Source organism: Episyrphus balteatus, chromosome 2 (assembly GCF_945859705.1).
Source record: "Episyrphus balteatus chromosome 2, idEpiBalt1.1, whole genome shotgun sequence".
Classification (NCBI taxonomy): domain Eukaryota; kingdom Metazoa; phylum Arthropoda; class Insecta; order Diptera; family Syrphidae; genus Episyrphus; species Episyrphus balteatus.
In genome coordinates, this window is record NC_079135.1 from 15,657,457 (window position 1) to 15,682,175 (window position 24,719).

The 24,719-nt window shown below is 28.3% G+C and overlaps 1 protein-coding gene across 5 annotated transcripts in view; it reads right to left on the reverse strand.

Moving 5' to 3' along the window:
* The window catches only part of LOC129911779 (collagen alpha-1(XVIII) chain), a 402,503-nt gene extending 383,983 nt beyond the window's left edge, over positions 1-18,520 (reverse strand). For all 5 annotated transcript variants that reach the window (XM_055989696.1, XM_055989697.1, XM_055989695.1 and 2 more), the window contains exon 1: positions 18,250-18,520. In XM_055989696.1, coding sequence (XP_055845671.1) covers positions 18,250-18,281 — 32 coding nt within the window. In that variant the 5' untranslated portion in view covers positions 18,282-18,520. The remainder of the gene's footprint in view (positions 1-18,249) is intronic.
* Positions 18,521-24,719: the final 6,199 nt, after the last annotated feature.

A 24,719-nucleotide genomic window follows, 5' to 3' on the forward strand; every position in this document is an offset into this window, starting at 1 on the left:
AAAAAATTAATATAATGAGAAAAAAAATTAATTTTTTTAGCTTTTTCTTGTAAATTATAATTGTTTGAAATAAATAAACGCTTCAATTTAATCATTTTAAATAAAAGCACACAACCTGTTTTCTTACGACATTATTACGTAAAATCATCGTCCGTAAACCGGCTTTACAGACAACCACTTTTTTTTCATAAATTTAAACCTGAATAAGTTCAAACAAAGAATGAGTTCAAAAACTTTAAACCTGACTACTCTGCTAAATGAATTGAATCTACAAAAGTTTAAAGTTTCATATTAAAAAATGTATGACCCTGTACAATCCAATATTTCAAATATTGAAAATTCCAATATTTTAAATGGAAACATTGTAGCCTTTAACTTTGAGTCATAGAAAGAAATTAAAAAAATATAAATAATATCGATTACATTTAAATTCTCCAGACACTGACTCATCCTTGAATGGATGATGGATTTTCCATCAACTATAGATCCCCCACCAGTAACACAGGCACACTGATTTATTATTATTATTTTTGTATTTTTATATTCATTTCTTTTCTTTCATTTTCTCGATTTGTGAGAAACCCTTCAATAATTTTGAATTTTTCAACATAAAGCGAAGCATACAATTCTTCACTACTCATAGTTTATAGTTCATTGGAAAACCAATCGATAAATTTTCATTCTCATTTTCATTTTCATTTGCATTTTTTTTTTATAATAATTGATGGTCAGGGTTATCTATTCATTCATGTGCTAAGATGATCACCGAGTCGAGTATTGGGCCAGGGTGTTTCATATTATTTTTTTTTTTTTTTTTCAAAACAAAAAAATTAATGGCACGCTTCGTGCCCTCTATATGCATTTCAATTACACTCCTCCTCATGCTGTTATAAATAAAAAAAAAATATTATACATACTACTAGTTTATTATTATGATGATTGAATTCACGCATTCGAATTGACTCATAATTATTTCATTATTACTTACAAAGAGTTCGGAAAACTCATTAATAACATTCTAAACAATGACGTGTTTGAGTTGAAATTATTCTCGGAAAAAGGATAGGTTACATTAGTTTTGTGTGCCTTTTGATTGGGATTATAAGCTTTGGTTTTTTGACGTGACTTTAATGACAATTTTTTTTTATAATATTCAATCAGAATCAAATCGACTTAACACCGAGTAATAAACTTAATTATGCAAAATACTTCAATCAGACGACTTTGCATAAATAAATAATTTTATTTATGTAGGTATTGAAAGAAAATATTAGTATTTTTTTTTTTTTTTTCTAAAAAAGTAATTAGTGTTTGTTTTAATCAAATTGCTTTCAACTATAAGTTTTATGAATAAACATGAGATAAAAAATGTAATAAAATCTATAAAATATAGAATTGTGTATCTTGACAGAATAATCTTTTTCTCATTTAGAGCTCAAGTATTGCTAAGTGGTTTTGTGAAATTGAAATCTAAGCGCCACCAAGTATGGTGATGTAATGAGATTTGATATTCATAATGAAGGAAATTGTACCATACATATTTAAGTTAGCCGCTTTTCAAGTTTTTATCTTGAGTAATTATTGTGAAAGTTGTAAGCTTAGCTTTTAATATTAGCTTCAAATGGCTTTAAATAAGCTGACCAAATGTGAAATTTCCAAATGGAATTTATGATTTTGACAATAGAAATTAGACCACTGTTACTATAATTGATCCAAAGGTTTTTCGAGAAAAAAATAAAAAAGAGGTGTAAAGCCGGTTTACGGGCGATGATTTTACATGATAACGTCGTCAGGAAACAGGTTTTGTGCTTTTGTTTAAAATGAGTCAATTGAATCACACAATCATAATTTACAAGAAAAAGATAAAAAAAAATACCTTTTTTATTTTCTCATTATATTAATTTTTTTATTTTAAAAGCTTACAAAAAAAATTATGCATTTTTAAAGCCAAGTATTACTTCTTAAGAATTAAACCATTTTTAAATTTTTACAATGCGCAAAAAGTATAAAAATAATTTATTAAAACAATCATTTTCATCAAAAAAAAAGCAAAAAAAAACATGAATTTTTATCTTCTCACGTCATTAATTCCATTTTTTTCCCTAACAACCTATACAAAATTTTATACCATCTGAACGCTTATTGTCTTAGCACAAAATATATGTATATATCGATCAGGTCTCTGAGACATCTATAAAAAGAACTAGAATTTTTTGAACTCGATCAAATTTCATTAAAAAAAGCAAAAAAAAACATTTATTTTTATGTTCTCAGGCTATGGAATCAATTTTTTTGTTTGACAACCTATAAAAAATATGCTTATTATTTCACCTTTCAAATGACGTATCAATCTCATTTCAAAGATGCCTACAAGAGAAGTTAGAATTTTTTAAAGTCAACCATGTCGAATTTCCAGACTGAGATTACGGTACTTCGCACACTGGTGGCTGTTCGGGGGGCAACATATCTCAACTGGTGTTTTGAGGTTTTTCGCAAGTTTCTTGATTTAACATTGTGTGGCTTGTAGTTAGTCTACCGTTATGTGTGATATACCAAATGAAAGGTAATTGTATCATGCTCATAAAAGTTTAATAAAATTTCTATCTGCTCTTGGTCAAAAGCTATAACCTGTTGAATTCTAAAATTTTATTTTACCGTTATCTCAAAATTGTGTTTACGAAAATGATTGACACATATATGTAGTCGTGGTCATGGTCTATCATTACCCCATATACTTTATTCCTGTATCTATTAAAGAAAAAAGTATAAAAAAAAAAAAAACGTTGAAAATCGGTTAAAAACGGTCAAAAAACGTGTTTTTTTAAAACTTGTTTCTTCCGTTATTCAGTCAAAACTCACTAAACGTTTCCAAGTTTTTGCACATGTATGCATAATAAGGCCAAAACCTACATGTCCTATAAGTTTGAGATTTTTTGAAAGCTCCAAAAAAAGCTAAAAATCTGAAATTACCCAAAAATACCCTTAAAAAACAAGCTGTTTTTCAAAAATTCTTATTTCGAAACGCCGAGTGTTGGAAAAGAATCTGTATCAGACCCCTAATTTTTTTCCCTCATCTTTCAACTGGCATCTTTAAAATTGTCAAAAAAAATTTCCTTTACCCAAAATCATAATTTTGTCATAGCCCTAATAATAATAATAACACGTGTACAACGTTCAAACAAAACGTTATAGCTTAGTTTCAAATTTTTGTAGAATTTTTTCTTGAATGTTATTCTTTAATTAATTTCATCTATCTATATAGCAAAAAAAAAACAATTCTCTACGACTTTGCGTTTAGATTTTAGCCCAAATTTCATCTTTCCGTTTTACCCCTGTTTACCCTATTAAATGACGGAATTTTTAAAAATCCTTCATTTGGATTAAGCTTTAGGTTATTATCTTTCAAATAAGCTATAGAAGATTTTTGTATCTCTAATAGTTTATTTTGAATTGAAATATTTTGCCGCACTACGAAAGTGCGAGATTGTAACGTTAGAAAATGGCGTCAATTTTTTGTGGTGGCTGCCATGGTTCATCGATTTATAAGACGTTATCACGTCAAAAATTATTTAAATAAATTAACTATAATATAAAATAATATCGAAATGGATTTGAACAATTCCGATTTTCAAAAAATTAATGTTTTCTATATTGCCAATTTTTTATTTCTTACATTTTTTTATTCTCCTATGAAAGTAAAGTGAAAATGCACGACTGGGTGCTACGAAATTGCTCTTAAAGTTCAAGTTGCCTAAATTTTGAAAAATTCATATGTATCAAACTTGGTAAAAATATAAGTAAAAACATATTCAAATGAAAAAAACAACAAAATTGAGGTTCATTAGAAGAAGATACACTGAGAAACGAACGTAAAATGTAATATGGTCGAGAATAATTTAATGCTGAAAAAAAAAAATTAAAAAAGTTTTAAAATTTTTTTTAGACTTCGGCTTTAGAGTTAATCGCACTTATTTTAGTAGAGCACTCGCCTAGTGATCCTAAAGGTGTAGGATTGATCCCAGTGGCTACCAATTTTCTCTTATTTGTGTTTTTATTCAAAGCTGTACCTAAAAGCTTTTATTTAATGATATAGTAAAATTAAAGTGGTTTTCCTTGATTTTAAGTTGTTTTTCTCTCAGTGTACGCAACGTAAATTAATTTATTTAAATAAGTTTGAAAACAATTAAATTTTTTTATAAGTGCCCCCAAACAACAACAAAAAAAAAGAGTGTGTGTACACATGTACACGCGACTGAAGTTATACTTCTCATTCAGTATACCTTGATATTTCATTTGATAATTTCATTTGATATTTTTAATTTCTATTATTAAATTAATTAATCCACACTTAATTTTTTTACATTTTTATCAAGTGAACAATAAATTAATTCTTTCATTATCCTTGCGTCCATGTAGTTTCAATTTATTCTGTGAAATTTACTCATGTTGTGCGGTTCAGAACGTACGGTATATGCTTAACGAAAGTAAATGAATTGCGCATAAAATGTGCGATATGGTAATTTTATGTGCTTCAGCACTAGTAGTAGCAATATGCTGCCCATAATCTCGTAAAGGCCCTAACTACAAATACTCGATTTTGATTTTTTTGCATATTTGGAGTAAGAGTATTGTCTCTGATTTATCCTCATTTATTTTTTTGGCCTAGGTCTTCAAACAAGTCAGAAAATTCAAAATGTATTGTTGATTTTTTTCATTTTTATATGCAAATTGCGATATTAGATTTACTGTTTCGCTCTATAACTCAGAAGTAAGAAAAATGTAGTTAGGGCCTTTACGAGATTATGGGCAGTATGGAACTTGCAGGGTTGCTACAAAGCTCAAAAGTGGGCTGAGCTCAGCTCACAGCTCAGCTCAAATTTTGAGCTAGTTCACTTTTGAGCTATGTACCATAGCTCAGCTCATTTGAGCTGAGCTGATGGTTGAGCTGAGCTGTTGGGTGAGCTGAGCTGTGATGGGTGAGAGGATACATTGATTTTTATAATTTTTTTTTTTTCGAAAAATCCCCGAATCTTTGAACGCTCCTGGAAGCTAAACCGCTTGAGAGCAATTTTTGGGAGTGATGCCAAATGATAGCTTGTGTCATGGGCCTACGCTTTGCACATTATCAGATTTTTAAAAAATCGCCTTCCATGTTAAACCGCCACATCATGCCTATTTTTTCAGAATCGTGCCTATTTTTTTTTTCCTTTAAAGTTCTCCCGGTTTGAGAACGCGTGGACCTACAGGAATGAGAGTTGTACCCAAATGTAGGTTAGAGTCCCCGCTACCTTTTGGCATCAAAAATTTTATTTTCATTTTCTTCAAAATTCCGCGATATAGGCGTTGGAACGCTTTGATCTAGAGACAGGGGAGTGGTGCCATATGAAAGCTTATATTCTCAGCTACGCGATAGTGGTATAATCCGGTTTTTCGATTTTTTTTCAAAATTCGGAGAAAATCGCCTTTGAAAGTTGGGGTAAAATTTTTTTTCGAAAAATCCCCGAATCTTTGAACGCTCCTGGAAGCTAAGCCGCTTGAGAGCAATTTTCGGGAGTGATGCCAAATGATAGCTTGGACCTACAGGGATGAGAGTTGTACCCAAATGTAGGTTAGAGTCCCCGCTACCTTGTGGCATCAAATTTTTTTTTTTTTATTTTCTTTAAAATTCCGAGATATAGACGTTGGAAGTTGGGGGCGCTCACTTTCAGCTCAGCTTGTCCACTAGTTAAAGGCTATGTAAATTTGAATGACATCGACTATGGGGGTCTCTAGAGGCAAAAGTCGAAAACCATTTTTTTTTTTTAATGTACTGAGACTATCAAAATATTTTATCACAAATTATAATTATAGGTTCATAATGTTTGTATGTATAGGTACCTATGTAACATTGTACTCAATTTTAAAGAAGCAGAAAAGGATCAGGAAAAAAAATAAATCGGTTATTTACGGAATTTTTCAATCCATTTGTTTTTCATTACGAATTAAAAAAAAATATTTATTGCAAATTAAAAAAAAATCAATTAATAATATTTTTGTACTTCAACCAACAATATTTTACATTAAAAAAATTATATTAACTAAAAATGCATTGATTTTTTTGCAAATGAAAAAAAAAAAAAAATTCCTTGAAAAAACAAAAATATTACAAATACCTACAAAATTTTCTAAATCGAAAATAATGCATACTCATATAATATTCGTCAAATCTCTTTCAATTTTGAGTATTTGGAAATATATTGTGAGAAATTTGCAGAGTACTTAGACAAATTTTAGGGCACACATTTTGCATTAAATTTTTTTTTTTAATGCAAATTTTTTTTTTTAATTTTCAATAACATTTTTTTAATGCATAATAGTTTTTATGCAAATTTCATTTTTAGATAAATACTATACCTATTTCATATTCAGTATTTTGATAACAATTTTTACCTTTTCATAACAATTTCACAATAAAATTGTAAATTCTTCATGACATCAACAAAATCATAATATTTCAGCCTGCATTTGAATTTAAATAAGATTTAATTTGTAATGATAACATCAAAGCTAAACACATTTTTTTTATTTTTTTACTTTTAAAGTGACACACGCGCTAGAAAGAAAACACACGCGCCAAAACACTTAAACGTAAATTTCACTCTCTCGTGCTAAAAATACTCGTCTTCGTCGTAGATATATTTTTAAATTTTGCTCATTCATCAGTTCAGGTAAAAAACAGAAAAAAAAAAAAAAAAAATAAACAAAATAGCAGACAAAACAATACAATTTCTTTTTAAAAATGTTCACTCTGAAATCTAAACACTCACTACCAACTCATCTTACGATAACCTTTTGGTAAGTGTAAGTGTTACTCTTCATCTTCATCTTGGATGCTCTTATCATTTCACAATAAAACTTGTAGAAGTTCCTCAAAAAGCAAAACACTTGTCCCTCTCTAATATCATTGCTTCAGATTAAGTTTAAAAAAAAAAGTAATATTCTCAAAACACTCCAAGACTAAAAGATTGATAAGCTGCAAAGACCAACCCAAACCGTACCGTACATAATCCAGAAATACTCTCGTACAATTCAAATTTTGGGGCTCGGGTAAAAACACTACACACAATAAACTGCATGCATACTGTGTGTCATGACGAGGCTTTGCTTTGGGTATGTGCGTTAAGCCGCAAAATAATGACAGAGATAATGTGTGGTCATGATGCCGTTCGCCGTCACTCCGAGTCGGCACTATCTTCCACTGCTAGTGGACCGTTCATTGGCATTGTCAGTCGTGAGTCTTGCTGAAGAAAAAGAGTAATGGGGTGTGGTATTTTTTTGGTAGAAAAAAAAAAATAATAAAAAAATGTATAAAGAAATATGAGCTCTAATGAATCCCCTTTAAGAATTCCTCTCAGGCTAAGAATGGCATGGATTGACCATTACCAACATTTTTATTTTGTATACGTGCCTTTCAGTAAAAAAGAAGAATGGCAATCGGATTGGAATGAAAGGTATATTATGACTTTAAAGTCTTCATTAAAGTCTTGAATACAAAATATTTCTTCGTTTGCAGTACATATAGATACCCTCATGAGTTATTTTTACAAATTTTACCCAAAATTAGTTATTCAACTTACCTATAGCAAACGTTCTCGAAAGTAGGTACTAATAGATGGTTTCATTCTACCATTTAAGTTTTGCAAGATAGCTAAATACGTATAGAATGATAAATCAGTGCGCGTGGCGGCCGGTGGTTGAGCCAAAAATATTAGCAATAGCTAAAATAATAATCTTTATTTGACATTGCCACGAGTTGTAATTTCTTCGATCATTATCAAAATATCAGAGAACTTCCGAAAAATTGCTTACAATTACGATTTGATTAGATATCAGAAGAAAAATGAAAAAAAAACATTTTTTTTTTATTTTCCCATTTTTTTTTTTACAAAAATTTAAACCCGCAAAAATTCTTGAAAATAATACGAATTAGATAAAATTAGTCTAGGCGTTAACGAAATAATTCAAAATGTCAGATGTTCGAAAAATTTGTATGGGAGGTACAAGTTGAAATCGAGATTCTAAAAAACAAAAAAATATGAATCTTGTAAATTAGAAAGAAACTCATCTGTATATAACAAAATTTTATTACCTATTATTTTTACTTGCGATATAGGTACTATAGGGCAAGTTTAGGATTCGTAAAAAAAATCGAACTCGAGATAACAATTTTACATGACATTACGATGATGGAGAATGCCAAAAAAGTGGGTCCGGCAATTCTGTCTGTCTGTCTGTCTGTCTGTCTGTCTGTGTGTCTGTCTCTATCTGGAGCTGCAGCCTAAACGAGTGAAGTGATTTTCTTCAAACTTGGTGGTTAGCAGTTTTTGGTGATTCCCTAGAGGGGAAATTGAAATTTTTTTTTTATGACCAAAACTAACGGTACCTGCCATATAACGGAAATAGAAAAGTTAATTTTTTTCAAAAACGGCTCTAACGATTTTGATTAAAATTTTTGTGTGTAGTACTACACATAATAGCCAACTTTTTAAATAAAAAAAATATTTTTTGTACCGTTATTAACGGTACCTGTCATAGAACGGTTTTTTTTCGTTTCTGAATATCTCGTACAACATTAACCCGATTTAAATGAAAATTTTTATACAAAAGTGTGTAAGTAAAGATAATATTAAAATTTTAGAAAATTTTCAAAAAACGCATTTTTGGTTTTTTTAAAAATATTTCAAAATTTTTTTTTGAAAAATCAATTTTTTGAAAACGAATCAATGAAAAATTTTGAAATTTAGTTTTTATGTTTAAATTAATTATTTCTTCAAAATGGCATACCAACTTTTTTTTTGAAAAATGTTAAAAAATTTTTATATATAAAAAATTATTTTTTTAAAAAACGGCTCCTACAATTTTCGAAAATTTTTTTCTAAAAATACCTTTTTATACAAGAAATAAAATGGCATATTTTTTATTTTTTTTAAGATAATTTAAAACGGAGTTTAATTAATTATAAAAACAGATTTAATTTTTTTATACTACTTATGAAATTTCTTCAAAATATCAAATTTTAAATTTCTTGAATGAAAAGCTTTAACATTATAGTTACTTTAAGCATAAGAGCAATTACGTGCGACCCCAGTCGTGCAATTTATTTTATTAGCACCTATGGAGAATACAAAAAAGCTGCAAACATTTTTTTTTATTCAAAATAGCGGCTCCAAGAGTGTATTTTACTAATTTGGCACGTTTAGGACTTTGTTTTGAAATTCAATATTTTTGTTTAGTATTTATAAAAGATGATGCTTTTCAGTGTGGTCCTATTTTAAATTTGTCGAGTTCTGACTATAGAAAAAACTGACTATCTATATGAAAAAACCATACATCTTAATTTCAATCAATAAAAGTCGATTTTTTTTTTTTGATAAAAATGGTTATTGTGTAACTTAGTTGTATGATTATTTTATCTTTATAAACTTTACCTGCCTGTCAAAGAACTTTTTTCTTGATTTCTAACTTTCTACTAACTGACTAAATCGATGTGTCAACAAAAGAATTTATATGGAAAAATTAAGAAAACTCATAATTTGTGGATTAAAAAAAAAATATTTTTGAAAATGAGTCGATACATTTTTTTGAAATTTCGTTTTCAAGTGGAAAATAATAATTTTTTAAGAATAGTGTAACAAATTATGTTTTGAAATATGTTTGAAAACTTGTATGTGTCTACCTACATTTTTTTTATCTTAAAATTTTTCAATTTAATTTTTTCTCAAAATTACTTTTTGTACAATAGACAGATTCAAAAAAAAATTTTTTTTTTGTTCAAAGTTATACCGAAAATATTGTTGGAAATGACGAAAAAAAATACTGTAAAAGTTTCAGCCCTTAATATTAACATTAAGTACCGCCGCATTGCAAATTTCTATTTCCCATAATGATTTACATGGGAGAGATTGTGTTTTTGAGTTTGGAATTTTATAACTTTTTAACGGTTCATCAAAAAGGCTAGTATAAAACTGAACGCTCTACAAAAAAGCTCATAATAATTTTTTTGATAAACTGCCCCGTTTCGAAGTTATTCAACTAATGCAATTTTTTCTTCATTTTTTTTTCAAATTTTTTGACGAAAATTTTAGGTTTTTCAAAAAATTTGACTATTCGAATATTTGTATTCTATGTTGAGTTTTGGTTTCACAGATCCTTTTATATAACTCTCAAACCTCTAATACTATTAAATTAGAATTTTTCAATAAATTCGAATTATTAATTTTTTCAACTAAAAATTATTTTAATTAATTTTTTTTGTCGTTTTTTTTTTTTATAAATGCAATTTTGTAGAGTGTTCAATTTAATACAAGAAAACGATTAAATCTAGCCTTTTTGATGAACCGTTAAAAAGTTATAAAATTCCCAACTCAAAAACACAATCTTTCCCATGTAAATCATATGGGAAATAGAAATGTTAATACTGAAACTTTTACAGTATTTTTTTTTTCGTCATTTCCAATTTTTCCATATTCGGTATAATCAAAGTTATATACAAAATAAATTTTTTTTTTTTTTTTGAATCAGTCTAATATACAATCAACTAAACGACATGTTTCGTTTAAAAATTAAAACCATTTTAATAGATATTTGTTTTATTTTAATAGTACTTTTTTTTATTGTTTACATTTCTTATGACATTAAATTAAAATTAAATCATTTTTTACAAGAAAATCTTTGACATTCTAAACAGTTTTTACCTTTAGAACAAGCACGTGCGACCCGACCCATTCGTTTATTTTATTTAACAAAGTACTAAAACTTAATTTAATTTTAGGGAGTTAAAGTTAGAGCTTAAAACTTAAAAAAAAAAAAAAAACATTTGTTTGTCATTTTTTTATCTGCTTACAATTCTCACATTATAACAACCCTTTCAAGGTGTTCTTTGGAATATCTTATATCAAATTTAAATTTTTACAAATACGCGTTGTTAACAAAAACGTCATAGCTTCTTAATGCCACTTAATACATAATTCTAAAAAGAAATATCCTCCCCAATTTCCATATTATGTGACCTTGACCAGAAACATTATAAACATAATAAAAGATACCATGAGAAAACATCCTACTTCCTCTTTTCTTAAGTCTTAATACGTAACAAAATATTAGATCCATTAAAAAACAAGAAGGCCACCATCAATGCAGATAAGTACAAAGTACTCAAACAAATTGTATCTGCTTCTGTCATGGTCATTAGTTTCAATCAAGAAAAATACAAATTTTACCCCCAAATCACTTTGTATTCCATAAGAAGAAGAAAAATAATTATGACTCAAATAATGTTTACTCAAAGAATTAAAACAAAAAACAGTACAATTTATAGAGTTCTCCTCATTCTCATCCATTTTAAAAAACACCAAGATATCATCGAAAAAATCTTCTAATGATTTTTGATCATTTCAATTAAAATAGCATTAGTTCCCCCAATTAACCATAACAATCCGCCTTCTTTGTGTATATTGAATACGAAAAATAAAATTTAGGTCAAATATCATCATCATCATTCCGACGATGATGCTTATCTGGTTCCAATTTTTTTTTTTTCTTCTTTTCTAAAAGCAATAAACATCGAAGATTTATTTCTCATTCACAGTCCCCACTTAATTAATTTCGTTTAATGATTTTTATTTTCTTTATTTTTTGTTTGTTTTTATTTTTATCTACCATGTGCCATCTTTTGAAGACATAAATAACCAATTTAACCCTTTTTAACAAAGTCATGTTTGCAAGTTTTTGAGCAAATTTTTAACATTCTTTTGAGTTGAAATTAATTGGAGGGCAATATTTTTGGATACACCCACAAACACCCGAAAAATGAAAATGTCATTCAAAACTGACATGTTTATTAGTCAAACTTTGATCCGTTTTTGTTATAGCCTGCCAACGTAACCTCAAAAGAATATAGAGCATGTTCATTGTCATTTTGTATACGCATTTCAAGCTTGGATTTATTTGTCAACTTCTATGTTGGACTGAAACCCCAGAGCGCGCATACAACATAATCGATTTGATCTTTCCTCATTTTTGACACGACACCTTTTTTGCCCCGTTGACAGTGAGTCAACAGCTGTCAAGCATGAAATCCCCTTCCCCACACTCAATTTGAGTAAAACAATTTAAAAGCCATTAACCGGCAAGCAAATAGAATTAAATTGACAAATTGTTGTTGTTGTAGTTGTTGGCTGATAGTGAAGCTGAAAAGAATGGAATTTTCAGTTCAGTTCTATATACATTCTTTTCCGAAGTTCCGATAGCTTATTTGCATGACAGGAAAGTTGAAGGAGGAAAAATTAATCAGCCGTCTCGATTGCAAATTGATTTCAACAATTCAAATTACTAATCGACACTTCAAACTACTACACAGCTGTATACAGCATATTGAGTGGCTTGTAATCTATCGCCTGTCGCACAATTATCGCCAGCCAATTTGATTAAGACGATGATTTAATGCGTTTATAAAGTTTGATACGCCACCACCACAACCATTACCACCATTTTAACACTTTTGATGGTGGTGGACATTATCTGCGAGCTCAATCGAAATGACTTAACAAACTGACATACAATCAGTTGTTGTTGTAGTTGTTTGGGTCTTGGATATGCTGTTGAAACTTTTTTGATTAAAATTTCAAATTTCAACACTTTGTTTTTTTTTCTTGAGCTTCTGAAAAACTGGAAGTCTGGTATTACAAAGACCTCATGCAGTTAAATTGGACAAGCCGGGTGGTACACAGTGGTTTAAGGTCAAACTTAATCGATTTGTGGTATGTTAAAGGTATGTTAAGCCGTCTAGGTGGTAATGTATAACAAGAAGTAGTCTTAAATCATAAGAACAAGAATTATTGTTTTTATGAATGCTAAAATTATTTTTTATAGGGTGTTCCAAAATAAGCGCACATTTAAATTTTAAAATAAAATATATTTATTTCGTGGGTTCTTTGTTGTGATATTTTTACTTACTGCAGCTCAAACCACTGAAGAAAATTGGTTCTATTCAAACTTTGGTAGTTATGAGTTTTGGAAGGTTTCGTAGGTTGGAAATTGGAATTGTATTTTTATGGCTGAAACTAACGGTACCATCGATATTATTCAAATAGAAAAGCTTAACTTTCTCAACAACGGCTCAACTGTGTCAAATAAGGTTCTTCTATTGAAATATAAGGAAAATACTTTTTTAACCATTATCAGCAGTATAGGTAACTCTCATTGAACCATTTTCATGATTTCTGACTTTTTTCTAAATGATATTACTAATTTAAAAGAAAATTTTTATACAAAAGTAGGTACTATTAAAATTATGGAAAAATTTCCAAAAAATATTTTTGGATTTTTTAAAATATTTCAACTTTTTCGTTAGTCATTTAAGGTCAGCCTTAAATTTGTTCAGGCTAACTGTGTAATGTGTTGCATAATTATTTCTGAATAATTCCACTTCAATTTTTTTGACAAATTTTAATTTTATAAAAAAAAACTCTTTAAAATGGTTCTACCGATTTTCAAAAAAAAAAAAAACTTAAAATTCTTGTGTACAGAAAAAATAAAATGGCATATATACCTCGTTTGGTTTTTGTAAATTTATAAACAAGTTTTATTATATTTTTTATCATTTATTAAATTAAAATTATTTTTTTTTTCTATGAATTTTTCAATACATAAGGACTTTGTACGTGTGAAACAGTGGAGCATTTTATTTATTTTTTTATTTTTAATAGTTTTTTTTTTTCAAATTTTGACCAAGTTTTATTGGTAAAATTAACAAACATATAAAGAAATATTTGTCTATAAATTTTGACGTTATATACCTACCAGATTTATTTTAAACTAAGTTAATTTTGAAAGAAAATACGACATAAGTATAATTTTATAATCCGAATTTTTTGCAAAAAAAAAATAAAACCCTATTTTGTTAGAATCACGAAACAACGACGCATATCAAATTTAATCAAAATATAAACAGCCGTTTTCGAGAAAAATGCAAAAGCTTAAAACCGTTATAGAGCCATGGAAATCACACAAAGGAAACTGACGAAAATTTTGTTTGCATGTTGAACAGGGTAATCGAAATATGTATTTTTTCTAAAACGAAAAAAAAAACAAAGACGCCAAATAACTAAATTAAATAAAAAAATTGGCAGATACTTTTCCAGCTTTTTTTTAACAACACATAAATTATTTTAAATACTTTTCATGCTGATTTTTGGTGAATTACTGGTAAGATATTGGATTTGAATTTTAAACTCCAATTATCTCGGGTTGTGTGTTTTTTTTTTAATTTTTGTTGTATGTATGAGGTATGACTTTCGTATATGTATTTATAATATCTATTGTTTTCAGTATCAATTTAGTTTCTATTACGTTTTGTTAAGAAAATAGGTTATTGATCATTTTCTAAATTCATCTTTGTGCCCACTCTAATTTCAAAAAATTCTGAGTACCTACTCAATTTTTAATTAAATTTTCTCTGGCATAATGTTTTTTTAAATATTTATTGCATAAGCAGGGTCGCGTAGCCAAAAACAATACCGAAATAAAATGCACGACTGGGTCGCACGAACTTGCTCTTAGAGTTAAAGTTGCTTAAATTGTTAAGACTTTTTATATAGAAATTTGGAAAAAAAATAAAATTCGTTTTTTAAAAAAATTAAATAAAATCTGAAATCAAATTGCCCTCCAAAACAAGTATGCAGTTTTGATTGATATATTAACATGCATTTTTAGAAAAAAAAATTTCAAAATCGTTAGAGCCGTTTTTTAAAAAACTAATTTTTTATAAATAATTTTTTAGAAAAAAAGTTCTAAAATAAAATTGGTATGCCATTTTGTAGAAATCTTTAATCAACATCTAAAAACAAAATTTCAAAAAAATTCAATGTCCCGTTTTCGAAAATTTGATTTTTCAAAAAAAAATTTTCAAAATTTTTTTAAAAATCCAAAAATTATTTTTTTCAAAATTTTATTTTTGGCTTATATTTAAATTATATAAATGCTTTTTCACAAAAAGTTTCGTTGAAATCGAATAAGCGGTTTCGGAGATAATCCGATTTGAAAAAAACGGTTCTATGGCAGGTACCGTTAATAATGATTTTCCAAAAAAAAATTTTTCATTAAAAGGTAGACCTTAACTTAAAACTAACGTTTGAATTTTTTAAACAAAATCGTTGGAGCCGTTTTCGAGATATTTCAATTTTACTAAAATCGGTATATGACAAGTACCGTTAATTTTGGTCCAAAAAAATTAATTCCAAAAACCCCTCTGGAGAGTCGCCAAATAACGCTACATACCAAGTTTGACATTAATCGGTCCATCCGTTTAGGCTGTAGGTCCTTATACAGACAGACAGACAGACAGACAGACAGACAGACAGACGGACTTCCGGGACCCACTTTTTTGGCATTCTCTACCATCGTAATGTCATGGAAAAATGTTATCTCAACTTTTTTTTTTTGTACGAATGCATAACTTGATATATAGTACCTATATCGCAAGTAAAAATGAACTTTAAAGTATGGCAACCCTATGCCTTGAAGGACAATGTGCAAACAGTATAGTTAGACAAATTTAGGAAAAGTTTAATTTTCTCGAAAACGGCTCCAACGATTTTGTTTTCGAAATTCAAATATTATTATATTATTAGTTTTTAGGCGAGGTTTATCATCTCCTAAAAATCTTTTTTTTTTTTAAATCATTATTAACGGTAGGGTTTTTTTTCAAATCTGATTTTCTGCTAGACTACTAAGTAATTGTATTTCAACGAATTTTTTTATACAAAAGCATTTTATTTATATATAAATCAGTAATAAAATTTTGAAAAAAAAAAACAGTTTTTGGATTTTGGAAAAATCAAATTTTTGAAAATGTGGCACTGAATTTTTTTTTGAAATTTTGGTTTTAAATGTTGATCAGTAATTTGTACAAAAGGCATTCCAATTTTATTTCTGATTTTTTTTTTCAAAAAATTATTTATAAAAAAAAATATTTAAACGTTTTCTAAAAAACGGCTCTAACGATTTCGAATTTTTTTTTTTTTTTTTTCTAAAAATCTTAATAAAAGAAATCAAATTGCTGACTTGTTTGGAGCTCAATTTTTTTGAGATGTTGTTTTTTACCTTTGAAAAGTATTGTTTTTCATATAAATGTTCTAAATATCTATTTAAAAACTTTTAAACATTTTAGCAAATTTAACCCTAAGAGAAAGATATCTGATTTCTAAAAAATTCTATCACGAATAATTTTGAAAATAGATCTCTTTTAGATTCGGTTAACGAAGTAAATAAAATTGAACTGTTATGTGTTCCAAGTAAAAAAAATTATTTCATGTTTGTGTACATTAGAAGTTTAAAATTCTGTGAGCAGCCTATATCGCAGACACTCCCTATAGACAGTCAAATATTTAATCATGTTAAAAGTAAGATATTTAATTTTCATCGAACCTCTAAAAAGATTTGAAATTACTACGGTTTGAGCATTCAACACTCAACACCTTTAGTCCAGTGCATTAATGATGTTCATATATGGGCGACCCAGCAGTTTGTACCACCCCCAAATTTTTTTTGCTCATTCGATAGAACATTGGCTGAATATCATTACCCTGATTTTTCGCACTCGTGAAATTCACCTTTCGGCCGCCATCTTGCATTTTAGTTTTTGTTGAATATCTCGATTTCTATTTATCCTACATAAAAGTTGTGTTAGCAAGAAACGTAGGCAATTAAATTTCGCGTCTTTTATGTTCAGAACATTTTTCGGTATTCTGAATATTAAAAAAGTTACAAGCCAACAAATTAAAAAAAACCGAAAAAATGACAATTTTAGAGATTTGAGCACTTTTTATCAAAATTATGAAAAAACGTATCGAGAAAAGATTATTCGCCTTAAAGTTTTCTACAACTCAGCTATACAACCATTTTTTTGTATCGCTGTAATTAATAAAGTTATTAATACTTTTTTGTTAAAAAATACCCCTTTTTACGAAACGAAGAGACTTAAATATAAAAGAATTGCAGGTCCTGAATTTTCTCTTGTAACATAAAGCTATAAAATACTCACAAACCATTTAAAATTCAAGATTTGGTAAAAAAAAAAAAATTAAGAAAAAAGTAAAAATAAAAAACACAAACAAAAAAGAGCATTTTTAACAAAAAAAAGTATTAATAACTTTTGTAATTATAGCGATAGAAAAAAAAGTTGTATGGCAGTGTTGTAGAGAATTTTAAGGTGAATAATCTTATCTCGGAAGTTTTTTTCATAATTTTGATAAAAAGTGCTCAAATCTTTTAAATTGTCATTTTTTTCGGATTTTTTTACTTTTTTGGCTTGTAACTTTTTTAATATTCAGAATATCGAAAAAGTGTTCTGAACATAAAAGACGCGAAATTTAATTGCCTACGTTTCTTGTTAACACAACTTTTATGTAGGATAAATAGAAATCCAGATATTCAACAAAAACTAAAATCCAAGATGGCGGCCGAAAGGTGAATTTCACGAGTGCGAAAAATCATGGTAATGATATTCAGCCAGTGCTCTATCGAATGAGCAAAAAAAATTTGGGGGTGGTACAAACTGCTGGGTCAATTTATAAATGCACTGGACTACTTCATCTATTTCAACATTGTAACTCAAACAAATAAAAACTGATAAAATATATATAAATTTGTAAGCTTTCATCACTAAATGACTAAATGAAGGTATCTATACCATCAGATCGAATTACTAGACTTGTTAATTTTATTGTAAAATACCATCCGAATAAATTAAATCCACCTCTCTATCAAATGTTCAGATTCATTCATGTTATGTTAATTGCAAAAAAAAAAAAAAATATAGAAGAAAAATAAAATCAAAGTTAGATACAATTTTAATTTATTCAACAACTTCCCGCTACTACTTGACGTTAATCCGTTCAACTTGTGTGTTATTTTTCCACAAATCCAAAGGTATGCTATAAGATCCAAAGATACACCTTAAACTCACACTCCTACATACTTGTCTAGGTATAAAATCAAACATACCTACAGTTGAATAGAGATACTTTTCAGGTTTGTCAATTGAACACTTTTAATCGAATCTCAAAGACTGAATTTGCAATTTGTAGGTATATCTTTTGAACCTTTTTTTCGAGATGTCTTTCCTCCCGCTCCTTGCTACACTTTACACTAATGACTCAGTCAAGATATACAAATAAATACTTCAATTTCAAAAAAAAAAAAAAAACTCACCTCATTCTGTGCGCATTTAAAGTTGTATCCATTTTGGTTTAGTAGCTGCTATATGTTTGTGTATTTACTATCTGTATCCAATTTGTCGTTTTTAATCCTACAGCACTTTTTTTTGCAATTTTTTTTTTTTTTAAGATAAAGTAAAGTTAGCACGCTAGAAGGTTGGCATGTATACGACCTTTCCTCTCCTGATCACATCACCTCAACCCAACTCTTGGTTTGGAGGAGGAAATCTTTGGTTAAAATCTCACTTCACTTTCACTTGGTCATTCACTTGGTCATTCACTTTTAACTTTTTTTTTTTCGTATTTTTCAATTAAACTTCATTTCATTTGGAATTTATTGGCCAAAAGATACTTTTCCTTTGATTTAAGATACAACTTCGCTTAAAGTTCTCCAGTCATTATATTATTTTGTTCAACGATGCATGGATCCTGCTCCTGAAATGATAAGAAAAAAAATTATTCAAATTAAATTAAAAGCCATAAAAATGTATCTATAAAAAAAAGTATCTTTGTATCTTTTAAGATGAAAAGGATGTCTTTTTGTTTGGATTTTTTTTTTTTGTTTTTTTTTTTTGTTTTTTTTTTTTTTTGTTTCTTCTCCTGGATACCTGGAAGGCTATATAAGTAAAAAACCACTTAAAAATTGTTATGGTGATGGTGAAGAATACCTTGAGATGTGCTCCACAATACCTACATAAATACTTGTTTGTGTTCCACACGACCAGTTTTTTTTCTGAAATTGACATTTTGGTGATCAATCACACACAACTCTGGGGCATGGCGGAGGATATTGAACTTCAAATGAAATTTCGCTGCAGTATAAAAATGCAATTTTGATTTAAGTTTTGTAAAAGAAACTATCTAAACACGCACGCTCACACTTTCAATATAGGATGACTCTTTAGATTTACCAAAGTCAACAGAATCAAGGAAATGACGAATGAAGGACGTCGTAACAAATTTTGTATTCAATGCAGTCTTTTTTTTTTGTATATTGGAGGAAGAATAACTCAACGTAGCGCCTCCTCTTTTCTATACACAATACACAGTTAGTGGTCAAGTCATCGAAGAAGTGCACTTGACAGCGGATTGTGCGGGTAAGAAAAAAATAACAGGCAATTTCATTGAGGAAACTTCTCATTAAAATGCATGAAAGAGAATGAAGGTTTTTTTGGCACTTCCCAAATTGACGTGATGGGGCTAAAAAAAAGGGCTACCTGTGTTATTAGTGTTTTTTGTTTTGTTTTTTGCAAATTAATGACAGGTATTTGAATGGAAATTTCTAGACAGTTATTGTAAGTAAGAAATGCTTAAACTTCTTACTGTAATTTTATGAATTGATATAACCAACGGAAGGTAATTGGAAATAAAATTTGAATGTTAACAGTTTTTTGCCAATTAAGCTTGGAAATTGAATACCTATACCTAGACGCATACATTTCTGTCTTCAAGTAGGACAGAATACAAGATGAATACAGTTTTTAAAACTAGAATGATGAATATAGAAAAAAGAACAAAACCATTTTTGATACCAATTTAAGACTTAATTAAGAAAGTATTAAGATGGGTCATACTGATATTATTCCATTTTGTAGAGTAAAAAAATAAACGTAAGTTTGTTGGGAAATTGAAAAAAAACGGAGTAGTTTGAGTTTTTATCAGGGAACCGGGATTTAACTATAGAATCGCGGAAGGATGCGAAATCATAGTAAAAAGGCCTATACTTGATGAAAAAAATGCATTTCAAAAAATTTCACCCAAAATCTTCGAGTGAGACATCAATAGAAATGTTTTTTTAAGCTCTATTCATAATATTAATTAAAAGTCAAAAGTTTCTTTAAAGTCTGGTTGCTAAGTTATTTGGAATCGAATCGAAAAATTACTTTTAGAAAAAATGAATGTTCAACTAACTTCATTTAAAAATAGCAGAGCAGTAACCAAAAAATGCCTTAAACTGTAATAATTATAAAAATCGATTTTGGTATAGTATTTAAGTCTTAATTAAATGCTCTACGAATTAAAAAAAAAAATTCCAAACAAATTTTTTTTTTACAAAAATACATTTTTTTTGTGATTTTCAAAAAAATATTTATTTTTCATATTATCTTGAATACCTAAATTAATTAAAATATTCCGAAGAATATAAGATATATGGAATTTTGGCATTTTATAATTAAGTGCTTCACTATAATTTGAACTAAAAGCTCCATTTTCCGAAATATTTTCCGAGATTTTGCGTTAGTAAAAAATATTCTCATTTTCATTACAAATCCATGTTGTGCTATCTTAAATTTCGTTTTTTCTCAAAAATTCAACTTTTTTTTTTGAAAAAATTAAATAATTCTTTTGAAAAAAAAAAAAAAATTCAAGTTTTCAGAACATGGACTTGTATTAAAATTGAGTTTATTTTTTTATGGAAAATCTCGATAATTGGTGTAACTATTTTAATGTACCTATTATTACTATCCAAGATAATTAAAAAAAAAAAAAGGTAGGGAGGTATATTTTTTTCAAAATTCACAAAAAAAATATTTTTGGAAAAAGTTTTAAAATAAAATTGGTATGCCGTTTTGTACAAATCACTTATCAACACCTTAAACCAAAATTTCAAAAAATTCAATGTCCCGTTTTCGAAAATTTGATTTAAAAAAAAAAAAAATTCAATTTTTTTTTTTAAAGTCCAAAAATTTTTTTTTTCAAAATTTTACTTTTGGCTTATATTAAAATTATATAAATACTTTTTTATAAAAAAGTTTCATTGAAATCGAAAAAGTAGTTTCGAATAAAATCGGATTAAAAAGAAAAACTGTTCTATGGCAGGTACCTACCGTTAATAATAATGATTATCAAAATAAATATTTTTTATTGAAAGATAGACCTTGTCATAAAACTTACCTACATTTGAATTTTTTTAACAAAATCTTTGGAGCCATTTTCGAGCAAATTTAACTTTACTAAAATCGATATTTTTGGTCCAAAAAAATTAATTCCAAAAACCCTTCTGGAGAGTCGTTAAAAACCGCTACATACCAGGTTTGATGTTAATGGATCCATATGTTTAGGCCGTAGCTTCGTATGCAGACAGACAGACTGACAGATGGACTTCCGGGACCCACTTTTTTGGCATTCTCTATCATCGTAATGTCATGGAAAAATGAAACGAATGTATAACTTGATATAATTATAGTACCTATATCGCAAGTAAAAAAACCTAAAAGGGTGCTTTTGTACCCCATTATTCAATTTCCAACCTCTCATTTAATAGCACTCCGCAGTTTTATCTATTTTTATAACCCATTTAACGACGTAATCAATAGCCTATAACTTCTGTACAATTCAAAGCATCAACTACAAAAATGAAAAAAAAAAAAAAAAAACTACTTACAAGTAGGTTTCAAAGGCATTAAATTGAATCAAGATCAAATCAGTCTTTTTAAGGGTACCGTCATAAAATCAGATAATATTATAGATTTACATTATCGTCCTGAGTAATCGATTAGTCTTGAAGGCGGACATCAATATCGAAGAATAGTGATCAAATTGAATGAGATCACAATGGGCCTAGTAAAATATTGAAAACGGTTGACTAGATCGAAAAACTGACATCATACAGCATTCTTTTTACTACAGTCTAAGGTTACTAAAGACGAGAGATGTAGTTATTTGCATTTCAAAATTTTAATCACATAATTTGTTTATACATAAGTGACCAAATCTTAAACACACACACTTTCCCCATACACTATAAACACAAACAACCTCTTCATCTAGTTTAAAGTGCATCGCTGCAGCCAAAAGAGAACTATTAACTCAGAACGAAAAAAAAAAACACCCAATAAAAAATATTATGACCACAATGGGAAAGCAATTTAAACTTGGAAAATCATAAAAGTTGTATTTTATTTGAAAGTATAAAAAAAAATTACCACATCCTTGTTCCTCCCCAACTACAACAAACCGCAAAACTCATGAATTTCCTTACTTTTGTAACCTAACCTCAAAAATCTCTCAACTATTTCAAACAAAAAAATAAAATAAAGTTCCCCGACAGCCAGTGTTTATTTATATTTCTGACACACACACACTCGGTTTTTGTCAGAAAAAGATGTTTTCTATTTAATCGTTGATGATGATGGTTTACATTCCGGAAGTTCTATTTGAAAAATCTTTTGATTCTCTGTATATTATTCATCTTTTTCTTAATTAGATTGAAATTTTCGTTTGGAAAAAAAAGCAAAAAAAAACTTCACAGGAAGTTCACGGAAGACTGCATGCCGGCCGTTGCCGTGTGTATGTCATCATTTAAAAACCAATGTTAAACGAAAAACAAGACAACTCTGGCGACAATATGATGTTCTTCGGGAAATTTCAAAAGAAATCCTGAGGGAAAATCAAAAGAATACAAAAAAAAAAATTTGCAATCATAATTGTTATTACTGACAATGAGTTGACAGTCACTATTATTATACATTTTCTTTGCTAAAGAAAGTTTCTATAGAAACCAAAAACGTTATCAAGTGGCTTTATACCTATATCTTTATAATTTTGTACCTTGGAAGTTGAAGTGAGTACCTAAACGTGACTTCTATTTGATTGTTGTTTTATTATAACACCAGCTTTTTTTTTCTTATTTTTGTTCATATCATAGAACAGGCTGACAACGCACATCATATACTCGTGTACTCGTACTCGTATAACATCACTTCCTTTTTTTGTGATGATATACTGCTTCCATCTAGTAAAGAGTGTTACCACTTTTGTAGACTTTATTTATGAAATCTGATAAATAGAACAGTTACTTTCATGCTTCACGATTCTGTAAAAGAAGACATTACTTAAAATCCGGTAGTTCTGATTTTCGGCGAGGCTGTTTAAAGAAAGCTTTGGTCCAACAAACATCCTAAATTTTGAAAATTATTGTGGAAAGCAAAATTATGAAAAAATTGTAAAAATATAGAAAATACCCGAGTTTTTCAGTCTGTGGAGCTTTTTGCCTTTTAGGCAATTTTGTCGCCGAAGCCAAAATGGCGTCCACTAGAGTGACAAAAGTTTTTGGCTCTAATTTTAACTCTATTTAATATAATTTAATGGGAATGTATTTTTATATTATAAATTGTTTTATTGCGGTTCGATCTGTGTACTCAGTTTAAATTTTTTGAAAATGTGGGTTAGGCCGTTTTAGTTCTGAGCGCCTCATATGTACATTGTACATATAACGAATTTTAGGAATAAAGAATGAAAATAAAATTTATTTAGAATATTATTCAAATTTCTCATCGATTTTTATTGGTCTTTTGCATTTATTGTAAGAAAAATATTTTTTTTTAATAACGAAACTAAATTAAGCTTTTGCAAGTGTTTTCGGTGGTCTAAACTCAAATCGGAAGTTAGAAATATTCAATCAGCTCCCGTTTATGTAATATTACCATTAGAAAATTAAAAAAAAAAAAAGAAAAAGGAAAGATTTAAACAGGTCTTGAAACTATTAAAATAGTATATACAGAAATCGAAATGATTTAAGTTAAAACAAATTTCCTCACATTATAGCATAACCCCAAAAGTAGTTAAAAATCGTTTTTTAATTTTCTAAATATTTCAAAAACTGGAGCTTTGACTGAATATTTCTGACTTTGGATTTGAGTTTAACACCCCAATAACATTTGTAAAAGCTTAATTTAGTTTCGGCAACAACAAAACATAATTTTATGTAAACTAGTGTTATCATTAATAACTCGTACATTCTTTAATCAATATATTTAACGTAAGTTAAAACGTTATTAATGATTCTAATTTTAATCTAACTGTATACTAATCTGTGATACTGTAATATAATGCCTTGGCGGAACCGCAAATGAGAGTATTTTCACCGTAAAGTGGGCCAAAATTCAATTTTCTGTATAGTAGAATCAAGAAGTGAAGCTTGCTATAGCGGATCCTCAATTTATATATGGTTTTCACTTAATAAGTTTGATTGAATATATGTTTTTGTAATACTAATAGATTCGGTCTCTGTAAGGCGTTGAACGAAATTTTATGAAATTATTAATTTTTCGATTACGTGTGAAAAAATCACTCATACGCCATACGATTTTTTTTTATGATTAGATATTGCAACGTTATTTTACTGTTTTTAATTTTGTTTTGTTTTGGAGATAATTGTATATTGGGATTATGTATGTTTTTAATGTAGCAATTACAATGAGTAAGTGTAAGCAGAAATAGTGGTAGAGATTACAAAAAATAATGTTGGTCAGATGTTGGCTGCAAATACTCCTATGTGCGTCGTCCTAGTTTTTCAGATTACTCTTACGAAATTCAAAAAACGTTAAAAATTGAATCAAACATGATAAAGGATTGATAAAAAAAACTGAGCAGTTTGTATTATAATTTCCTTAATTGAGTTTTTAAAATTAAATTTTCAAAAAAATAATATAATATAATGTCAGGATTACTAAATGCAAATAA